The following is a 21845-nucleotide window of genomic DNA, read 5'->3' on the forward strand; positions in this document are numbered from 1 at the left end:
TCTATGTACACTCAGTGGCGAGAGCTCTTTGTGAGATAACCACACAAAGATGTTTGGACAAGTACGTAGTCAGGTCCCCCATGCAGAAGTAGGGGACATACCACAGTTCAGACTTTATGATTAGGATAGCAAATCAAAATCCTTCAATAACATTGTTCCCTTAATACATTTGGGAAGGTGGCTATAATCCCAATAAATTTTTTTAAATGCCACTGTAATGTCACAGAAAAACTTAACTCCAGCCAAAGGGATAGAAGGACACATGCTCTAGCGGAAAGAACACTGGTCTTAGGATCACAAGACGAGGCTTTTGGTCTGGGCTCTGCCACTAACTGCTTATGTGACCTTAGACTCAGGTTCCTCACCAGTAAGAAGAGGGCATTAGACTAACTTATATGTAATATAAATTATAAAATCTAATTTAAATTAGACATCATAAATTATAATGATTCTAGATGTACTCCTTTGCAATAATAGCACTTAGTCTTTTTACAGGAGGAGTTGCAATGAACTTCTGGCTAGAAGACATAATTCGAGGTGTCCTGATTCCACACTCCCAAATGCACACACTGCACTGCACTTACGTCACTGAGAGCTTTCTGGGCTTGGGCAACCCTCCTCAGCTCCGGGCTATCATTATATGGATAAAACAAAGTTTTGTCAGCTTCCCAGTCTTCAGTGTAAAGTTTCTAAATCAGGGAAGAATGAAAGTTATGAGAACGTGAGAACACACTTACTTGAAATATATAATTTTGAATTCATCCATCAATGGCATAAAGAACCCAGAGCAAGATGAGAGCAAAGGTAAGTGGAATTCACAAATTCCATTCAATCCAAGTCATATTTATTAATAGCTTCTCCAGCTTCTCCTGACAAGTCTTATTTACAGAAGGGCAGATGTGTCTGATTTTGTTTCATCTCCCCTCTGTAACTGCACCTGCCTCCTGCAGCAAGTACTAATGCAAATGTAAGGAGCCAGGAAGCACTTAGCATAATTGCTGTGCTTAAACTTTTAATAAACCTTTAATAAGAGTGAGAAAATTAAAGCTCTAATGAGAGTGACAGCTGGGAATATCCAAAGTGCGGCACAGGCTCTACACTCTGTGGGTCTTTGTGGGTCTCACAGCAGGCTCTCAGGTGCATCTTTGTTTTCCCCGGTTGTTCAGACCCTCTCCTCTACTTGGCCCAAGAGCTTTCTTCTCAGTTCTTCCTGGCCAGCCCTACCCCTGCAGCCCCACATATCTCAAGGTTACTCACAAAATGGTTGGGGAACCGTATTGCAGATTAGCCAGGGTTTACGGGGTAACCCTCTGCATGATGTGTGGGAGGACATGAGAAGATAGAAGTGGCGACAGAGCAGAGGCCCTTACCTTACTGAACATGGCTGTGTTCTTGATGGCCTGTACAAGTTCAGGGGCATCAGGAGGAAGCAGGTACTTATCCTTGTTGTCTTCCCAGTTCTGCTTGTATAAAACCTGGACAGAAAGAACAGAGGACCTGTGGCTTGATGTCTCCCACAAGGGCATGAGGATTTACAGCACAAAGGAGAGCACTATGCAGAGTCTTTCAAACTCAAGTTGTCCTCAACTTTGCATGTCCTCATGCAAAGCCTGCTGATGTGCCACCAGCATCAATTAGGGAAACATTGACCATGTGGACATCCCATGATAATTTGCTTGCATTAGTAAGCTTTTACTTGAAAAGCCTAATTTTGTAAACTAAATCATGATTCTGAAAGGTTGCAACCTGTCAGTCATTCACTGAATTTGGATGGTAGATGTGTTTGACTTAGATGGTATTTTTTTTTAATGTTTTAATTAGTTGCCTACCTTTGAAATTTGGAGATTTCTCATAAAAATTCACCTCCCAACTTCTTTAAAAAATAAATAAGAGATTCTGGTGACACTGGGACCGCATTCTGTGTAGCACCTGCCTGGAGCTGAGTGGCAGGGCCTGGGCTTTCCAACCCCCATAGCTCTGACTGGCCACTTCATTCACCTGTGCAGCCTCCCTGACACGTGTTGCCGTTAGAGCCCACCATGCCTGTGGGTTCAAGTGAGACTGGTGAGCAGGATCTGGCCAGTACAGTTTTCTCCTCTAAGGCCAGGCAGAGACAATGCACATGCTATTAAGTACCCCAGCTATCCATCCCATGACCCTACCTTACTGACTTGCTGCGACACTTTCTTTGCATGTTCAATGTCCTTTGCTTTTTCGTCTACGTGACAAATAGTTTTAGCAACATCGCCATCCATTCGATACTTAACCTGCAAAAATAATGCACAATTCGAACTCATGACAGGCATGAACATATGAGTATATTAAAGAATATCTTATAATAAAGAGCACTAACCCAGTCATTCTATGTCTGCATCACAAAGCCAAGTTTCTACATTTTAGGTAGAAAACTGTGATCTCCAAAGATCTATAGAGCACCTGTATTTACTGCGTGTCTGCTTTCCCGGGCAAATTTCAGCCTCTCTGTGCTCCAGTATGGAGGATCACAGCAAGCTGGAACTCCCATCTTATATCACTTTCAGGCCAAGCTTTTAGAAATCTTTTTAGGTTCACATTTACAGAAGCATAATCTATGGCCACTGCTTCCTCTAGATTTCTGGACTGGCTCATAGTAATTCGACCCCTTATTCTCTCCACACCTATTTAAAGCCCTCAAATTCCCAGTAGTAGGCATATTTTTGAAATGTCTCTGTCCTTAATTTTAGCAATGCAGCCCACCTCACTGAGTTGATCTTGTACTTTCTTGATTCTGCGAAGTTCTGGGGTATCAGTTGTGATGGCATATGGCTGTCCTTTTGCTTTCTCATAGTTCTCCTTGTATTTATTCTAAAAAGAATATCAGATATTAGCTTAAAACCTGACAACACAGCAGCAGAAATTTCAGGCAATGCACACATCCCCATCTTATTATTTTAACCTTGCAGATTATAACAATTATCAATTATAATAGCTCTCTTTTTGTCCCCTACCCTGATTCTCAACAAAAACTAAAATAGATGTTAATTGTTCTTCCTAAACATGGCTGAATACTGGAGACAGTAGAAATTTTATGATAAAATATTGGAAATGCCCTAAAATGATTCTTTCAATATTTTTATTGTCTGAATTCACACATAAAAAGCTGGAACCTCAATAATTTTAGGAAATAAGTAGAGAAACTGAGTCAAGTCTGAAAAGATTTGATTGCTAATACAATGCAAAAATATTCAGTTCAGAAGTTGCAGCTAAATCTCAGTAATTTAGATAACTGAGACACCAGCTGAATTAATGGGAAGTCTAAATTATGAGTATTTTGAAAAGGAATGCAATTTTATTATTTCTGCTAAATATACAAGTTCTTGCTTTAACAATAATATGCATAATTCATCATTATTAATGCTTCAGGAAGACTCAAGTGGAATAGTCAACAATCTAAATTATACTATTGATTTCATTACTAACCACTTTAAAATTATTACAAATCTTTGCCAACATTTTGTTCAGACCATCAGAAATTCGTGAATAGTAGTGTCTGAATTAATGAGATTTTTATGGCAATAAACTGACAAATAAATTTTTCTATCTTTGCTGAATACAACTGTGATAAAAGAGGCAAGATAATCTTGTTTTTAGAAATCTAAATTTTAGAAAACCTAAATTTTAGATCATTCAAGAATCTGAACTAGAAATTTACCAAATAGTCCCCAGTAGTTAACACTCAACCAGAAATGAATATTTACTGGCCAACCACAACAGGATGCTTTTGACGTAAGCATTAATCCTATATAATCAGATGTTCCCCTGAGTACCTTTCATCTTTTTCAAACCTCCAGAGGATGTGCAATCAGGCCACCTAGTGAGACCTCAGTCTACTCTGGACAATCAACAAGTTAGATCCATTCAAAGGGGTTTAAACCTGCTGCCAGTCAGTATAACTTACAGAATAGTACATGGAAATGTAAGGACCAGAGATCATCAAAAGCAGTAACTCTCAACCTGGGCTGCACATTAGAGCCTGGGAAGCTTTTAAAATTCCTCTACAGGTCCCAGGCCTGCCTGGACCAATTAAACTGGAACAGCCTGGGCATCGGTAGTTTTAAAGCTCCTCGGGAATTCCAATGTGCAGCCACAGTTTAAAAAAACTGCTGTTCCAAGGTACAGTAAAACATTCTGATCCTCAGTTTCAGATGAGTTCTTAGTCTGATCCTGGATTTTTAAACTACACGTTCTTTTTCACTATACCTCCTAGAGACCTTGTTATTTACTGTTAGCTAGTCTACTTGAAGGGCATCATGCTCAGACATAGTGTAGATAAGTGCTATTTAGCTTCTGTGAACTGATTTCAACTAAATCTATATCTAAATCTATAAATCTATAACTCTGAGTTCATTATTCGAGAATGGCTAACAAACAGTGATTAAATCCAGTAAATGCTTTATAGTTGGCCTTATGCTTATTTTGTGGGGATAATTTCAATAAGGATGCTTCCCCTGATGCTGCAATGGTGCAAGTAAATTACCTGAAAGCAGAATTCAAGAGTTACATTATATTTCTGTAAAATAAGTTTTGTCTCATACATGGTTGAGAAACAAAATCCAGCCAGCATCCAAAACAGAGTTGGCTGAGATCAGTAATTTCTCAATAATAAAACCAGATAAGCAGAAGTTGTTTGAAACTTACTGTGCTGAAGAGATCCTGCATTTTCTTACTGTGTGCAATGTAAGGGGTCATGAACTTTGAAGAGTCCACCTTTTTTCGAATGATTCTCTTCCTCCCCACCGGCTTTGCTGGTACTGGCTGTGCCAGTGCCGGTTTGGAAGTTTCTGATTGCCCATAGTCAGGTATCTTTGTTGTCGTAGTTTCATAGATTTCTGTTACTGTCTGAAAATTTGACATGCAGTTATGTCAAAATTTGACAACATTGTTATGAAAGTAAAAACTGAGATACCATAGTCTCGATACACATTATTCTAACTTCAAGTCAGACTGATATCCCTGGTGTTACTTCTCCACATCTAAAGCAGGCCAAAGCAGGAAATCACATGCTATATCCATGTGAAGGCATATTGTGTGACATAAATTTGAATGCTGATTGTGTCAGACTGCATGGAATAAAATGGTTACTCTTTACTGACTTGCAACATTACCTTAAAATTCCATTTGCCTAAAGGAACACCTTAAGATAGGATAAAAATCAAAAATAAAAATATTTTCAAACATGTAAAAATCTTCTTAAACTGCATGGGTAAAGTAAAAGCAAACTGGGATCAGGGAACAAAAAAATGAAGATAGGGCTTCCCTGGTGGCGCAGTGGTTGAGAGTCCGCCTGCCGATGCAGGGGACATGGGTTCATGCCCCGGTCCGGGAAGATCCCACATGCCGCGGACCGGCTGGGCCCGTGAGCCATGGCCGCTGAGCCTGCGTGTCCGGTGCCTGTGCTCCGCAACAGGAGAGGCCACAACAGTGAGAGGCCCGCGTACCGCAAAAAAAAAAAAAAAAAAAGAAGATAATCAAATAAAGCTCAAGTTCTTGACTTTAATATTAACTTTTAAATGATTCTAAGAAAAAATTGGTTGCTTGTTCTGCAGGTATTTTAAGCATTCTGTAGTATGAGACAAAGAATGATGAACTTGAAAAAATGAATCACATCAATATTACAAGTGATCACCATTCTCTTGGCTTAGTCAGTTAGCACAGGGAGATCAGCTTTGTGACCACCTAGAGGGGTGTGATAGGGAGGGTGGGAGGGAGACACAAGACGGAGGGGATATGGGGATATGTGTATACGTAGAGTTGATTCACTTTGTTATACAGCAGAAACTAACACAACATTGTAAAGCAATTATACTCCAATAAAGATGTTTTAAAAAATTAATGTGAGGGCTTCCCTGGTGGCACAGTGGTTTGGAGTCCGCCTGCCAATGCAGGGGACATGGGTTCGAGCCCTGGTCCGTGAGGATCCCACATGCCGCGGAGCAACTAAGCCCGCACACTGCAATGAAGACCCAATGCAGCCAAAAATAAATAGATAAAATAAATTAAAAAAAAAAAATTAATGTGAACTGGAGTGCCATTTACACTAATAAATGCTTAGGTAGACAAGAATAATGATGACAACATAGTGGGGTAATTGGTTAGACTCACAACAGTCCTACGTATGTGGTAGGTGGGAGATTTTTGCTTCTTACAAAAGGCTTTATAGTGGAAGAAACGAAGGTCCAAAGTTTGGGTCTAGTCCCAGGTTAAAAATACAGTATGTAAGAAAAGAAGATAAGTAGCTAAATCTTCAATCCATCTCATAGTAAAATTTCCTTCACAGCTTATATCATCTGTACCAAAGGAAGAGTTCCAGCATCAATTAGGAAAATAGAAACCTAAATGATAAGGAAATTGTACATCTATGGCAACTACCTCTACTCTTGTCAGATCATTGTTAAATAGGTTGCTCTCTGCCCATTATTACTGATGTATGGTTGATGGTGAGAAACTAACCAATTTACAACATCTACAGATGTTAGTTTTTATGCAGGTTTCAGGGTTAGCCATCCATATCACTATTTGTCATGCTCAAGAGAAACAGCTCCATGCAGAAAATGAAGCATAAGAGAGCTTGAAAAAAAAGTTCCAACTTGGAATATTTTCAGAAATGACTTTCTCAGAATTCCTAATGTGCCAAAATCTAAGTAGCATTTTATTGTATCATCAAGAACAAAGGCTTGGAGGTGCCATCTCTTTTGGCAGAGCTGGTGCCCCAGAAGTTATGACACTACATGATAAAACTGTTGGTCCCCGTGCAAATCACAAGTCCAAGGCAATACCTTTGCTGCAGTCAGAGAGTGGTGATAGCCAATGACGTTATTCTAATAAGCATCACCTACACCAAAAATACAACACGAGCAACAGGGGAAACCATCCCTAGCCATCTTGGATATATTGAATAGTAAAAACAGGTAACGTTCGTTCTTTTAACACCGGCTGCTGGGCACACAGGTGAGTGATCCTCCAGATTCCCCCTTTTGCCAGCTCAGTGGCCCTGGGAGTCTGAGAGAGGAGAAGGCTCCTTCTGCTTTAATGAGCATGCAGCTCGTGCAAGCGTGGGCTGGTCTTACCTCCCCCGGCACCTCTTCATAGACTGTCTCCTCTGTGTAATACTATAGAGAACAAAGTTATCATGAGAACCAAAGCAGAAATCATCTCTGCTCTGCCTCAGTAGAACCACTTGGCTTATTTCACTAGTCCAGTTGGTTTTCAATATTTGTGGGAAGGAAGTAGATGAGGGAGGCTGTTCACATTTTGGAACGCATTCCAGCTATGTGAAACATCAGGGTAGCTACAGTGAAAGCCCTCAGACTGGACAAGGAGATGCAGACAGAATGATGAGAAAAGTGTCTGACGCTGGCTATTTATCTGGTGAAGCTATTTTACTTGAGACAAGTAAAATTTTTTCTTATGGTACCCTAGATAGAGTTTGCTGAGAAAAGAATATAATAACAATATCTTGAGTGTGTGGGTTGGCATAGAGGAACTGTGATAAAACTCACTGCTGACTAACAATAAAAAAGAAACCAGAAACCTCAGTGTGAATAAAATTTTAAAATATTGTTATCATGGAAATGATAGATCCGAAGGCACAGACACATCTCAATTATCCCTATACCACCCTGAGTACTAAGTAATAAGAGTTTCTTCTGTAGTGATGAGCAAATCACTTCTAGTAGCATGATGGTCCTGAAAGGGTTGCTACGGTGAAATTCCTCATCAACAAAATGTGGGAAAGTTAGGCAGCGATTTGCCACTGATGGCTCTGAGGTGCCTGCAGGCTGGATATGAAGTCAAATCTACTTTTGAACTACTTCTGACATCACTAGCAATAAATAGATGTGGATAGGAACTGGCTGACATTTTGTTTCAGATGCGTAAGGAGAGTGGAATCCTGCCCCCAGCATCACCCAGCAAAGCTGGGTGAACAGAAGGAAAGACTAGTTTAGGCTGAGGCATACAAGGAAAAGGATAAAAATGAAACACTTGGTTCATTTCTCAGTTAACAAAATGTATAACATTTTATGCTTCATTTTTTCTTTACCACCAAAACATATTCTTGTGGGGAGGAAAAAATACTGAAGGCAAAATCCCTCTCGGGGCCCTTTCTTTTGCCCTTGGTTCAGTGAACTCTCATCAAATTACTTAACCATTGTCAGTAGGCCACATGGTCTGTTTCACTTGCAGTAAAATTAGCATAAAACTTGCTTAACGTCCCCCACTCCTGTGCTTTCTTTGCTCCTGTACTATTTTTTTTTTTATGTGAAATCTAATTCTGTCTCTGTGTCCTTACACATAGCAACATAAATCACAAGCTCTTACAGGACAGAGAATCTCTTTTGTGTGCTGTGCCTTCATCACATGGGAACTATCATTTGGACACTTTAGGAAATGCTGTTTGATGCTGATCTACATGGAACCATTTTTCTGGCCACACAAAACATCAGTGACTTGAAAAGAAATTTTAAGCTAAAGTGAATGATTCACAACTATTTTGGATTTTCTTAGCATCCAAGTAAAAGCAGCTCTTTGGTAGCGATCAAATTTTACCTTTGCTGGGCTCTCATCATTAGTAAATATGTCTTAGAAAAAAGCTTCCCCAAAAAGGCAACATTATCCAAATGGTTGGTATTAACTTGCATGCCAAATCTCACTTTTTTTTTTTTTTAGAGCTGTGCCACTAATTAGATAGTACATCTCTGCCTTTTCCTTTCTTTCCAAGTTTAAGTTTGAGTACAGAATGACAGTACAATCTTATTTAGTTGTCCAAGATCCCCAAGAGATATATTTTTAAAGCCAGTTCCTGTCTGTTTTGTGAATTCTTCCCTGCCCATTTTCTTAAATCTGCCACCATCCCATTCTCATGGCATCTTTTTTGAGGTCAGAGAGACCTTGGTTCAATTCTCTCTGGCAGAAAGTCTATTAGTTTATCACCTGCTGGCCAGACCCAGAAGCAGGAATGGGAACAAAATGGCAAGGGTGAGATGACTAAAAATAGTCTCCTCCATTTTTATGACATCTAGTTAAATCCATCAAATCTAGCACTAAGGACAATTTCCAGGGACCAATGAACACAATTATTTTAAGAAAGACAAGGTATATTTAAGTTGGAGGCTAAAAAGTATTCCTGGTATTACCATCATAGGAAAGGCAATTTAATTTATAATTGTGTTAGTGCTTCATAGTGATTATTCTGACCATCAGGGATGTATGTAAAATGCACTAGTGATAATATCGAACACTGAAGACATGACCTTTGGCATTTAAGCCAGAGAAGTTGAACATTATATTGAATGAGGCTCAGTCTGGGTTGTTTCTTTTTTTTCCTCTTTTCCTTCTTCTTCTTCATATCCTTCAGTAATAAAAGCAATTTTATTTGTAGAATAAAATTTTCTTGACCTAAATATAAACTGCTCCATAAAATAATCTTCCAAAGACAAATTTTGGCATGTTCAATTTGAATTTGATTCTGGGTAACTCTTAAAGTTAATTTCATTCTTATTAAAAAGCACAGATTTTCAAAGCTGCCTCCATGTATCTTGGGCACTTAGAGATTTTCACATGTGTAGATCATCATGGTTAATTGGTAATTATTAAGGACCTTCAGATTCAATGGCAATGTATCACATGGATGCTAAAGGCAAGAGGTGGTAAAGAAAACCCACAACATAATAAAAACAAAATAAACCAAATAAATATAAAATATATATATATATAAAATAAACAATTAACAACTTTATAACTCATGTCAGGTATCTACCAATAACCTTGAGGGAATATTTCAAGATGCCCACTATGACCTTTGTTTTTTTTCAAAATTCAAATGCAAAAGCTAGTCTTGTTCCCTTGGGTAAATATATTGGAGTTGGTGGGGAAGTGTGGCTCCAGCGGTCACTTGTGAGACAAGTAAAAATAAACTCATAAGTTTGCTTTTATATATGTATGTGTGTGCACATAAACACATATATAAAATCTCCCATATGTCTATAAGCTCATATATATATATATAATTCTGAACACTTGGTCCATTTCGCCCTATACGTAGATAATTAGCTGATTGAAGCAAAGAGTAAGTAGCTCTTTTTCCTCTGTGGCTGTGCAGACACTAAGAAATAGAGTTCAGTTTTCAGAACTTTCTCTTCATCCCCTCAGTCCCTTTGGTCATGGGGTCTGGGAGGTGGGGAAGAATGTAGCTTCAGAAGACAAATGAAAATCCACCTTTACCCCACACTTTTTTTTTTTTTCCTGAGAGTTTAAAGAAAAGCAGAAGTGGGAAACAGTGATACTTCTTTTCAGTTCTACTCCCACATAATTATAGTGAAACTGAACGTAAAATATTCCTTTCTTATGCTTTAATGATGACTCCTTGAGAAGTTATAATAGACAATGTGTTTTTCGAATGATTAGTTCACCTACACGATTTTGATTGTCGCCACATAAAACTCTCTGCTGTCAGAGTCAGGATTTTAAAAAATCTTACCTCCACGACCTCCTCATATTCTTCGTCATCTGCCATTTTCCCAGAGTAGTAGTGGCACCTACAAACTTTTCATGTGCCAGACAAATGAAAATACATTAGAATCTATCCCCAGGACTGAAACCATCTTATAACATTCTAAAAACAGAATTTAAGGCTAATCCATTCTACATATTCATATATTTTTGCAGGCTAAGTGAGAAAAGACATTTAAGTACACGTCTAAAAACACTGAGGCTTCAAATTTCTTTCTCTTGATTCCCGCGGGAATATGTTTTGTTTTTGTATTGTTACTTCTAGCTACATGATCAATTTAGCTAAAGTTGTAAAAGGAAGCTGAGGTAAGGGAGGTAAAGGGTTTGGATTCAAAGGTACAGAGTATTTACATTTCCAGATACTTGGAGAACAGTATTTTCAAGTAAAATTTCAAGCAAAAATTTTAGTGAAAGTTCAGCTTGGCTTTCAGAAAAAGTTGGAGTTTTTCCTGGTAGCACCAAAATTCTAGGAGGGCTGCCTTAGGTCTCCATCCTGTTATACTACATTGCATGCAATAGATCCTATGCTTCAAATTAGAACACATAAAAATAAATCTGTCAACGGACTTTAAAAGAAAAAATAGAAACCTCAAGGCAATGGGGTTATTCTCTTCCCGAACACCATTGGCCTGTGTGGATTTTTCTCTTTTGTTTCTGTAGCTCTGTTCAAACCTGAAAAATAACAAATTGTTAAAGCATTGATTGAAGTACATATGAGATGGTGCGTCTTTGGCCTAAGCTTCTAATTCAGGAACTAGCAAAAGGATCTCCTAAGGCCTTCTTAGTTTGACGCCAGAGAGTAGGACTCTTGATAAAAGTGGATGATGATTTGGAGCAGCTGTCCCTTCGCCCAAAGACATTTGCCATGTAAATCAATACCCCAGCTGTGGCTGGTTTTGTTATGCTAGCAAAACTGCTGCTCCTTCTGAAGCAAATGAAGCCCAGGAGAACCAGATAAATATAGGAACGTAGAACATAGATCCTTTTTGTACTAATATATTTAGAAAAAAAAAAGAAGAAGGCAAAAAATGAAAAAAAAAATTGTTAGACAAGAGAGCCAACTCAGTCAAGCAATAAATTGGTTAACATAGGACTCGACTCTAATCACACACTACATGTCACGTATTAGTAAGGTCTGAGTAGGGCAATGGGGCTACAGACTTTCCTAGTCACATTTGCATCACTCATTTCCCCAGTTATAACCCAAACTTTGGAAAATACTTCAAGGGAAGTTGTGGAACATCTCCTGAAAGAATATTACAGAAAAAGCTATAAATTGGCCTTACCTTCAATCTACCAAACAAATTTCCTCAGCAGCAAAGCCTCTCCCAACTCTCCCCTCCTGAGAACCCCAGGCAAGAGCCAGCGAGGAGCCTGGGCTCAGAACTATCATGTGACCAGAGCAGCCAATCAGATCTCAAGTTGCTCAAATTTCAGAAGCTAAATATACTGAGTGATCTTCTGAAAACCACCTGTTCATCAATTCCACTAAAGGATAAAGGGTAACAAATTGCTTGCATACAAGTATTCAAATGTAATGGAATTTTACCTAACTTCCAGAGTACGGGGTTCAAATTTATGTTTAATCTCTCATTTCCTACAGCTCTGTTTAATACCATATTCATGCAAAAGAATTTAGAAGAAAATCAGCATGACTTTGAGGGGCTTTAACCCTTCTGCAACTGCTTTCTTCCTGTCAATTTTCCAATCTTCATGGAGATAACAATGCTCACTCATATACAGTTCACCAGATGTGCCACAGGTAAGTCACAGGTGTTGATGTGAAAGAAACAGAGGGATAAGATCCAGAAAACATCAAGTTGGCAAAACCAATTTTTAAAAATGTGATAAAATGAAGTGATTGGTGAAAATACTTGATGGTGACCTAGATAATGTATCCACAGGGCGTAATTAGAGAGATTAGGCCCCATCATTTTTCTATTACTAAACCAGGTGGGGAGGATGCCAAGATCATGTTCATCACCTTCTCCCTTTCTAGGCATGCCTAGCTGCTAGGAATGCAGAGCCTCTCTCATATGTAACTGATTTTCTATTTACTCAAGTGCTTCCTAGAAGCAAAGTGTGAATGCAGGCACAAAAGGGTTCAATTTCTGAACAGCAAGGGCAGATAAAATGGAAATCAGTAAATTACGAGAAGATAATGCTCTATTATGCAAGTCAGAGTGTAAGACATTGACTTTATAAAAATCATCCAACAATTTTCTACCTGAAATCAATTTTCACTGATTTAATCCCTTTCCACTTCCCTGTACTAAGGCAAAAACCCCATGGGTCACTCACATCTTGATATGGATTTGAAACTAAACGTATTGTTATAGTTCTTTTTGGTTAAATGTTAGGAAGTAATGTCACATTTCAAACATACATACCTCTCCCCCTTCCATGATTCATATGGTGGTAAAATTTGAACATCATTTTATCATCTGAATTAATTATACCTGTTCATTTTGTTTCCACAGGTTTTACGACCAAGGAATATTTGTGTGGATTATGAGATCATTCACCTGGCAGCTGCAAACTAGAAGAATTATGACTTACTATTCATTATGTGCTTTTTAAAAGATGGTGTTAAATTGAAAAATAAAAATATATGTAGTATAAAAATATATAAAGTAAAAAATAGGCATAGATTAATGCTTATCTGGAGTTATGCCCTCGAGACGAAAGAGCACCTCTATTTTTCTGGCCTATCAACGGCCTCTTCTGTGGAAAAAGAATCAATTGACACCTTGATCTATTGGTAGCTTCTTATCATATGCCTTACACATAGTAAGTGCTCAATAAATGTTAGCTATTATTATTTTAAAATTATTATTACATCTTTAAACATTTTATTGGAATCTTTACTCTTTATATTAGACTGAAATACCAAAATATTGTGAAGCTTCTGAAACCAGTCTGTAGTGAGTCTCAGAATTTATGAATCAATAGGAGTTTGGCTATAAGCCTATTTAATTGGCTACAAAACAAAGCAGGGTACAGTGAGGTACCAATAGCAGAGCTTCAGATGATGCTTCCTGAAATATCAAAGTATAGAAGTGTCACGTCTGGGGACCAGAAAAGATTTGATGGAGGAAATGGCATTGTAAAAGAGTTTTTGTTGCTGCAGTTTGACTTTATTAATTATTTTAACCAAATTTTATCTGCACATCATTTAAGAATCAAATAGTTTTGCAAGGCTTGTTACTAAAATCAGTGCTTCCTGTTTCCACTATTCCTTTATTTTTCCCACCCTGGAAACAATAATTTTTACCCTTTTAACTGAATCTTTTGTTATTTATCTCTACACATTTAACAAAATGTCTATATTAGTCTTTTCTGATTTTTCCAGTCATTGGTATTATCTGTCAGTTCCCACCTTGGAAGATCAGGCTTTAGTTCTCTTTTATATAACCCCCACTCTCACCAGACAAGCCTCATCTCCCATGTCTATCCTCCCAATAATGTTCTATTTATGTAATTCAGAATTCAATGTTTACGTTATTATAATTAACAAAAAGGCCATTCATAGCTGAACCCCATATATATATTACGATTATTTTTCTTTTTCTGCACAAGGGTTTGTTTTTCTGCAAGTTGATAGTTTTTGTTGCTGTTTTTGTTGTTTGTTTTCTGTCTCTCCTTTTTTTTCTCCATCCGCTTCATTTTTCCAGATAAGCAGTATCCAATAGAACTCTCTGCAGTCATGGAAAAGTTCTATACCAGCACCACCAAGATGGTAGCCACCAGCCACGTGCAGTTATTGAGAATTCAAAATATGGCTGGCATGACTGCAGAACTGAGTTTTTGTATTTTTTTTTGTTTAATTTAAACTTAAATAGTCACATGGGGCTGGTGGCTATGGTGTTAACAGCACAATTCTAGAGGCTTATCACTACCTCAAACGTTCTGTCTAAATCTGCTCTTGGTGTTTTCAAAGACATCAAGTAGCATTTTATAGTTATATCCATTTCATCTTAGATCTCTCAGGGAGCCTTTTGTTCTATCCGACCCAATTTCCTGGTGCTCAGGTCTCATCTTGATGCCCCTCACTGTCATTCTGGGGATTATGTAGATTATAATATGAAAATTGCCATTCCTTTAACTAATATTTATTATGTACAATGTAGCAGGCACTGTTCTAGGTGCTTCCATGCAGCAGGAGTTGACTAAGCACTTTTGCTTTTTAACGGAACTGCAATTGTTTGGTACAGAAATATGCTAATTTAAAAAATACATTCCTCCTCAATTCCTTAAATGTTAGGGGAAAACTGTGACATAGTTTTGCCAATAAGATTTAAGTGTAATTCTAGAGAATAAGCCTTCTGGGAAAGGTATGATTTTACTGAGGAGCAGGGTCAGATTCAGCAGGCATGTACTGTTTTCCTCTTGCCATTCCACCCTTCTCTAGGCCTGGGACACAGATGTAATGTCTGGGGGCAGAGCATGAGGATGTAAGTCATACACTAACAAAGGTAAAGCTAGAAGGAGAATCAGTCTTTAATAACCCCCTTAATTTTTATATTTTGTAATTATTTTATAATTTAATAAGTTTAATATATAATTTCACAAATAATTACATTGTATTTTAAATTTTCCTGCATATTATATATTATTTTTTTCTATTTTGCACTTTACCAACTACTAATAAAGTTGATTATTTTTTCATATGTTTATCGACAATTTATATCTTTTATTCAGTGTATTATTGGCCCATATCTCCCCACCTACACTGATTTATAGGCACTCTTTTAAAAAAAATTTTATTTATTTATTTATTTTTGGCTGTGTTGGGTCCTCATTGCTGTGCGTGGTCTTTCTTTAGTTGCGATGAGCGGGGGCTACTCTCTGTTGCAGTGTGCGGGCTTCTCATTGTGGTGGCTTCTCTTGTTGCACAGCACTGGCTCTAGGTGCGTGGGCTTCAGTAGTTGGAGCATGCGGGCTCTGGAGCACAGGCTCAGTAGACGTGGTACACAGGCTTTGTTGTTCTGCGGCATGTAGGATCTTCCAAGACCAGGGCTCGAACCCGTGTCCCCTGCATTGGCAGGCGGATTCTTAACCACTGCACCACCAGGGAAGCCCCAGTCATTCTTAATATATTATAGCTATTGGCCATGTGTTTCTTCTGTGTGTTGTATTTCCTCCAAGTTGTTTGTGGTGTGTGTGGCCATAGAGATGTTTTAAATCCATATGCAGTCAAATCAGGCAATCTCTTCTTTCCAGTTTCGACACTATTTAACAAGTAAATTGAATTTGAAATGCCACTTTTAGCACTTATTGAATTAACATGGATGTCTGTTTCTAGTCTCTTGTTTTTTTTTCTTGTTTTGTTCTTTTACTTTCTGGGTTTTTGTTTTTGTTTTTTACTTTGTTTTTGTTGTGAAGTATAATATACAGAAAACTGTATAAAGCTTATGTGTACAGTTTAGCAAATGGTGGTAAAGTGAGCATTTATGTAACAATCACTCAGGAACAGAAAGGTCATCTCTGTTGTGACCTTGAGAGTAAAAATTTCCTTGCTTTTATTTTTAGTTTTGCCACCTCTGTATGCACTCCTAAACAATATAGTTTAGTCTGTTTTTAAATTTTATATAATGGATTCATGCTGTATGCAATTTTTATAACTTAACTTTTCACTTAATGTCATTATTTTTATTATTGTATATTATCATATAATAATGTTTATTATTGTGTAATAATTTAATTATTGTACAATATGACAATACTTCTATTTATCCATTCTGCTGGTGAGGAGGAACTGAGTATATCCAGCTTTTGTCAGTTAAGAGCGAAGTTGAAATGAACATTGTTGCACACGTATTCTGGTACTCATAGACAATTAACTGACCAGAGTATGTAAGTAGGCAGGTAAATTATAGGTCGAGGAGTATGCTTATCTTCAACTTTATTAAATAATGCTACCTGTTTTCCAATGTTGGTACCAATTTACATTCTTATCATGTAAATTGATAAGAATTTTTTACATTCTTTACATGTATGCTCTTAACCTGGCCACCACTTAAGATTAAGCTTTCTAAATTTCATCTGTCTGATGGATGTGAAATAATGTAATCTTGTGGTTTTAATTTGCATTTCCATGACTACTAGTAAAGTTGAACTCTTTTTCCTATGTTTATTAGACATTTGGATGTTTTGTTGTTTTTTGAGAACTGTCTGTTTAATTCTCTTGCCCATTTTTCTGTTGAGTTCTTGGGCCCCTGTTCCTTGAACTCTTAGTATCCTATAAAGAATACTAATCCTTTGATGGTTATATATGTTGTAAATATCTTCCCCTCTCTGTGGTTTTTTTCATTAGTTTCACACTGACATTTGATGAACAATTCTTAATTTTCATGTAGTCGACCTCATCAATTTTCTCCTTTGTGACTAGTGCTTTCAATAACGGACATGTGGACACAGAGGGGGAAGGGGAGGTGGAATTAATTGGGAGATTAGGTCTGACATAAATACACTACCATGTGTAAAGTAGATAGCTAGTGCAAACCTGCTGTATAGCACAGGGAGCTCAGGTTGGTGCTCTGTGATGACCTAGATGGGGGGAGGGGTAGGTCCAAGAAGTAGGGGATATAGGTATACATAGAGATGATTCACTTCATTGTACAGCAGAAACTAACACAACATTGTAAAGCAGTTATATTACAATTAAAAAAAAAAATTCTTCCCTAAGATCATGAAGATGTGTTCCTGTATACTCTTCTAAATACTAGGAGTCTTACCTTTCATATTTGTGTTTAACCTATCTGGAAATTTTTTTTATATATAATGAAGAAGAGATCTAATTTTATTTTTTGCATACGGATAGCCAATTATGCCAGCACCTTTTATTAAAAATTCCATTGTTTCCCCACTGATGAAATTCCTCCTCTGGTATCAACCTTATCCATATATGTATGAGTTCTTTCCAGACTCCCTATTCTATCCACTGGTCTACAATATCACACTGTTGTAATTCTGTAGCTTTATAATCTGCCTTGATGTCTGGAAGAGCAAGTCCTCCCACCATATTATATGTAAGAGAGTTTTAGTTCTACCTGTCTTGGATATTCTATATAAATTTTAGAAGTGGCTTATCAATTTCCCTAAAAAGTGTTCATTCAATTAATCTATTTGACTCTTCCTAAATCAGTATCACACTATTTTAGTTATTATAGCTCTTTTGTATGTTTTGATATCTGTAGGGCAAGCTGCCTTCATTCTTCTAAAATTCATTTAGATATTCTTATACTTTTGTTCTTTTAGAAGTACTGAGAATTAGTTTATCAAGTTCCATGAAAGTTATCTTTGGATTCTTTTTTAATAATTGCATTGAATTTGTAGATTTATTTTGCAAAAATTGATACGTGATAATGTAATCTTTCCATCCAGATTCTTTTTTACATCCATTACTAAAGTTTTATGGTTTTCGTTATATAGGTCTTGAACATTAATAGTATAAGTGTATTTCTAGGTATATTAAAGCACTTACTTTCACTGTAAATTAGATTTTGTATAGCCTTTCTAGTAGACACTATGTATCAAGTCCTTTTTATTCCTGTTATTAATTTGTCATTTATTACTATTAATAACTTTTTCATAAAATTTATTAGGATTTTGAGGAAGGTGGAAATAAATGTGTGTGCTCAGCCATCTTGAATCCAAAGCATGGACACAGCATTTTTGAGTGAATTTTGGATACAACTTTAAGATCCAGAAATGACAGGGGGAAGAGCATTCCAGGATTAGTAGATAGTATGAGCAATCATATAGGGGTGGGAAAGTGTGTGGCATGTTTGAGGAATGAAGATTAATCTGGTTTAGGTCAAGTAAAGTATATGTAGAGAAGTAATGGAAGACTCTAAAGTAGAAGTTATGCTGTGGAGGACCCTGAATGCCAAGCTAAGCAGTGGAAAATGGCATGTTCTGACATTGCCATAAGGCTATTCTCTTCTACACAGTGTAGAGCTTTAGCTACTGTCTCTTTAGTGTAGAGACAGTAGCTAAACAAATATACATCAGAAATACACTATACAGTATATAATTAAATACATTCAATTGTGAAACATTCAGATTCAATAACATAGCAGGATATGTAGGTATGAATAAGAGATTTCTCAAATTATCAACAAAACTCCCAGGTGTTATTTGCTTTCCAAAATCCACGTCAGACATACTAAATTTCAGCAATATGCCTACTCACCCTTCTAAATACTCCTACCTCCTCCTACTGATGCTTCCTACAATGAAAAACACATAAACATGGGAGAGGGAGCTTTTTTTTTTTTTTTTTTTTTAATCCGGTACGCGGGCCTCTCACTGTTGCAGCCTCTACCATTGCGGAGCACAGGCTCCGGACGCGCAGGCCCAGCGGCCGTGGCTCAAGGGCCCAGCCGCTCCGCGGTATGTGGGATCCTCCCGGACCGGGGCACGAACCCGCGTCCCCTGCATCGGCAGGCGGACTCTCAACCACTGCGCCACCAGGGAAGCCCGGAGAGGGAGCTTTTAAAATTACCTTCTGATCCATTTCTAGGTTCTCTTTCTCCTGTCCCTACTTCCTTGGAGGTCTTGGACATAGGTTTATCTTCTAAGTGAGTTCTTCATTAAGTTTCCTGGTTTCGAGAGTCCTGACTTTGAAGCAGAGAGTCTCCGGATCTCTGTATTGCAATGAGAACAGCCAAGGGCTTTCATTGTTTTGCTTCTGTTCTCCCCTCTCCACAGCCTAGCCCCAAATTGTCCTTTCAACCCACTACCCATAGATATTCAATTGTTATGGAGTAAATTATCAGAATTTACAACAATTTACTGTCCGTTGCCAACCAAACTTCGCAAATGAATGGGTCTCAAAAAATGTCAGCCTTAAATTGCTGATTCCTAAAGAGCTTCCAAAATGAGATATAAAGATAAAATAGCAAAGGTGGTTTTCTTGTGTGGCTTTGAACTTACTCCATAGTCAGTACCTCCAACTCTTGCCCTCACACACAAATATATGTGTGTATGTGTGTGTGTGCATCCTTGCATGCATATGTGTGTGTGTATGTATGTGTGTGTGGATTTCTTTCCAGGAAAATGACTTCCCAAATACTAGTTTGAATATATGTCATTACACTGTTGTTAAAAATAAGGTCTAGTGTTCAAAAATTATTCATTACATGTATTTGTGTATACATGTATCTGTAAATATGAACAGAGAGGCAGCCATAGAATTTACAACATAAAAGGTACATCTAGCTTAGATGACAATTTTTTAAAGTGAATATACATTTGCATGTTCATTAGTGATTGTATGAGCTGGTCTTAGGGGAGGAAGCTGCTGTATCACTTTCTAGTTAGCAAGAAAAGGCTATGTGAAGGAGGTGGCATTTTATGAGGTCCTGTATATGCCAAACCAACCTACCTAAGCCATCCTTTGAGAGTGATTTATTAAACAGTTCTTTTAAAAAAAAAAGGTTAACTAGTTCTTAACGCTCTTTGAGAGGTAATGAGCAGTCTGGGAATGCCTAATTCACTTGACAGAGTTTGAACTAATATCTAACTCACCTTTCCATCACTGTCAGCGGGACCAGAACAGTGTGTTTTTCAAGAAGGAAAGTGAAGAGGAGAGAGTTTATCAGCAATGTTTTCATGGTTAGTCACATAACATTGGAACTTGGAATGTTTGACAATATAGCAAATATGGGTGGGTAAATAGTGGACAATAATTGTCCCATTGATTCTCAAGTGCAGTGCAGTCCCAGGAAGACCCTGAAATGCAGGTCTATTCCTGAAATCCAGTTCAGCATGGTATGGGCACTCTAGCTGACCTATTGAGCCTATTGAACAGGTGGTCTGGAGGTCACTGAAAAACTGGGTCAACTCTATCTTCTCCAGTGACTCAAGATACGCTTTAGGGGGGGCCAAGATGGCATTGCAGATCCTGAATTAAACAGATAATCTCAGATCCAAACTGTGCCTAAATAGGGCACCTTGGAATTATTATTTCAGTAGACAGCTAGCTGCCTAGAGTGGGCATGACTGGTCCTTGGTTACCCCTTAGATTAGTTTGGGGTTTTTAAAATAAATTTATTTATTTTTGGCTGCAATGGATCTTCGTTGCTGCACACGGGCTTCCTCTAGTTGCAGCGAGTGAGTCTACTCTTCGTAGTGGTGTGTGGGCTTCTCACTGCGGTGGCTTCTCTTGCTGCGGACCATGGGCCCTGGGCATGCCGGCTTCAGAAGTGTGGCAAACGGGGTCAGTAGCACAGGCTCAGTAGTTGTGGTGCATGGGCTTAGTTGCTCTGCAGCATGTGGGATCTTCCCTGAGCAGGGCTTGAACCTGTGTCCCCTGCACTGGCAGGCAGATTCTTTTTTTTTTTTTTTAATTTTTGAATTTTATTTTATTTATTTTTTATACAGCACGTTCTTATTAGTTATCTATTTTATACATATTAGTGTATACATGTCAATCCCAATCTCCCAATTCATCCCACCACCACCACCCCCTGCCACTTTCTCCCCTTGGTGTCCATACATTTGTTCTCTACATCTGTGTCTCTATTTCTGCCCTGCAAACCTGTTCATCTGTACCATTTTTCTAGGTTCCACATATATGTGTTAATATATGATATTTGTTTTTCTCTTTCTGACTTACTTCACTCTGTATGACAGTCTCTAGATCCATCCACGTCTCTACAAATGACCCAATTTCGTTCCTTTTTATGGCTGAGTAATATTCCATTGTGTATATGTACCACATCTTCTTTATCCATTTGTCTGTTGATGGGCATTTAAGGCAGGTCATGCTTCCATGACCTGCCTATTGTAAATAGTGTTGCAATGAACATTGGGGTGCATGTGTCTTTTTGAATTATGGTTTTCTCTGGGTATATGCCCAGTAGTAGGATTGCTGGGTCATATGGTAGTTCTATTTTTAGTTTTTTAAGGAAACTCCATACTGTTCTCCATAGTGGCTGTATCAGTTTACATTCCCACCCACAGTGCAAGAGGGTTCCCTTTTCTCCACACCCTCTCCAGCATTTGTTGTTTGTAGATTTTCTGATGATACCCATTCTATCTGGTGTGAGGTGTTACCTCATTGTAGTTTTTTTTTTTTTTTAATAAATAAATTTATTTATTTATTTATTTTTGGCTGGGTTGGGTCTTTGCTGCTGTGTGCAGGCTTTCTCTAGTTGTGGTGAGCGGGGGCTATTCTTCATTGCAGTGTGTGGGCCTCTCATTGTCGTGGCTTCTCTTGTTGTGGAGCACAGGCTCTAGGCATGTGGGCTTAAGTAGCTGTGGCTTGTGGGCTCTAGAGCGCAGGCTCA

The 21845-nt window shown here is 38.0% G+C and overlaps 2 protein-coding genes and 1 long non-coding RNA gene across 40 annotated transcripts in view; 1 reads left to right on the top strand and 2 right to left on the bottom strand.

Annotated features, from left to right (window-relative positions):
- Nucleotides 1-11967, bottom strand: part of NEB (nebulin) — a 229531-nt gene extending 217564 nt beyond the window's left edge. For 37 of the 38 annotated variants that reach the window (XM_067026027.1, XM_067026025.1, XM_067026024.1 and 34 more), the window contains exons 1-9: nt 11835-11967; nt 11137-11220; nt 10517-10581; nt 7107-7148; nt 4678-4878; nt 2737-2844; nt 2163-2267; nt 1371-1475; nt 585-689 (exon numbers count right to left, since the gene is read on the bottom strand). In XM_067026027.1, the coding sequence (XP_066882128.1) occupies nt 585-689; nt 1371-1475; nt 2163-2267; nt 2737-2844; nt 4678-4878; nt 7107-7148; nt 10517-10552 (702 nt within the window). In that variant the 5' untranslated portion in view covers nt 10553-10581; nt 11137-11220; nt 11835-11967. The remainder of the gene's footprint in view (nt 1-584; nt 690-1370; nt 1476-2162; nt 2268-2736; nt 2845-4677; nt 4879-7106; nt 7149-10516; nt 10582-11136; nt 11221-11834) is intronic. The other variant, XM_067025991.1, reaches the window with a different exon arrangement.
- A 33-nt stretch (nt 11968-12000) lies between these two features.
- LOC131750052 (uncharacterized) lies at nt 12001-13156 on the top strand. Its single transcript, XR_009333816.2, has 3 exons — nt 12001-12050; nt 12152-12310; nt 13029-13156. It is a non-coding gene; the product is annotated as an uncharacterized lncRNA (long non-coding RNA).
- A 5901-nt stretch (nt 13157-19057) lies between these two features.
- The window catches only part of ARL5A (ADP ribosylation factor like GTPase 5A), a 69003-nt gene continuing 66215 nt past the window's right edge, over nt 19058-21845 (bottom strand). Inside the window, exon 8 of the transcript XR_010839113.1 lies at nt 19058-19199. The gene's annotated coding sequence lies outside the window, so the exon portion shown is untranslated. The remainder of the gene's footprint in view (nt 19200-21845) is intronic.

The sequence above is a fragment of the Kogia breviceps genome, chromosome 2 (assembly GCF_026419965.1).
Source record: "Kogia breviceps isolate mKogBre1 chromosome 2, mKogBre1 haplotype 1, whole genome shotgun sequence".
Lineage (NCBI taxonomy): Eukaryota > Metazoa > Chordata > Mammalia > Artiodactyla > Physeteridae > Kogia > Kogia breviceps.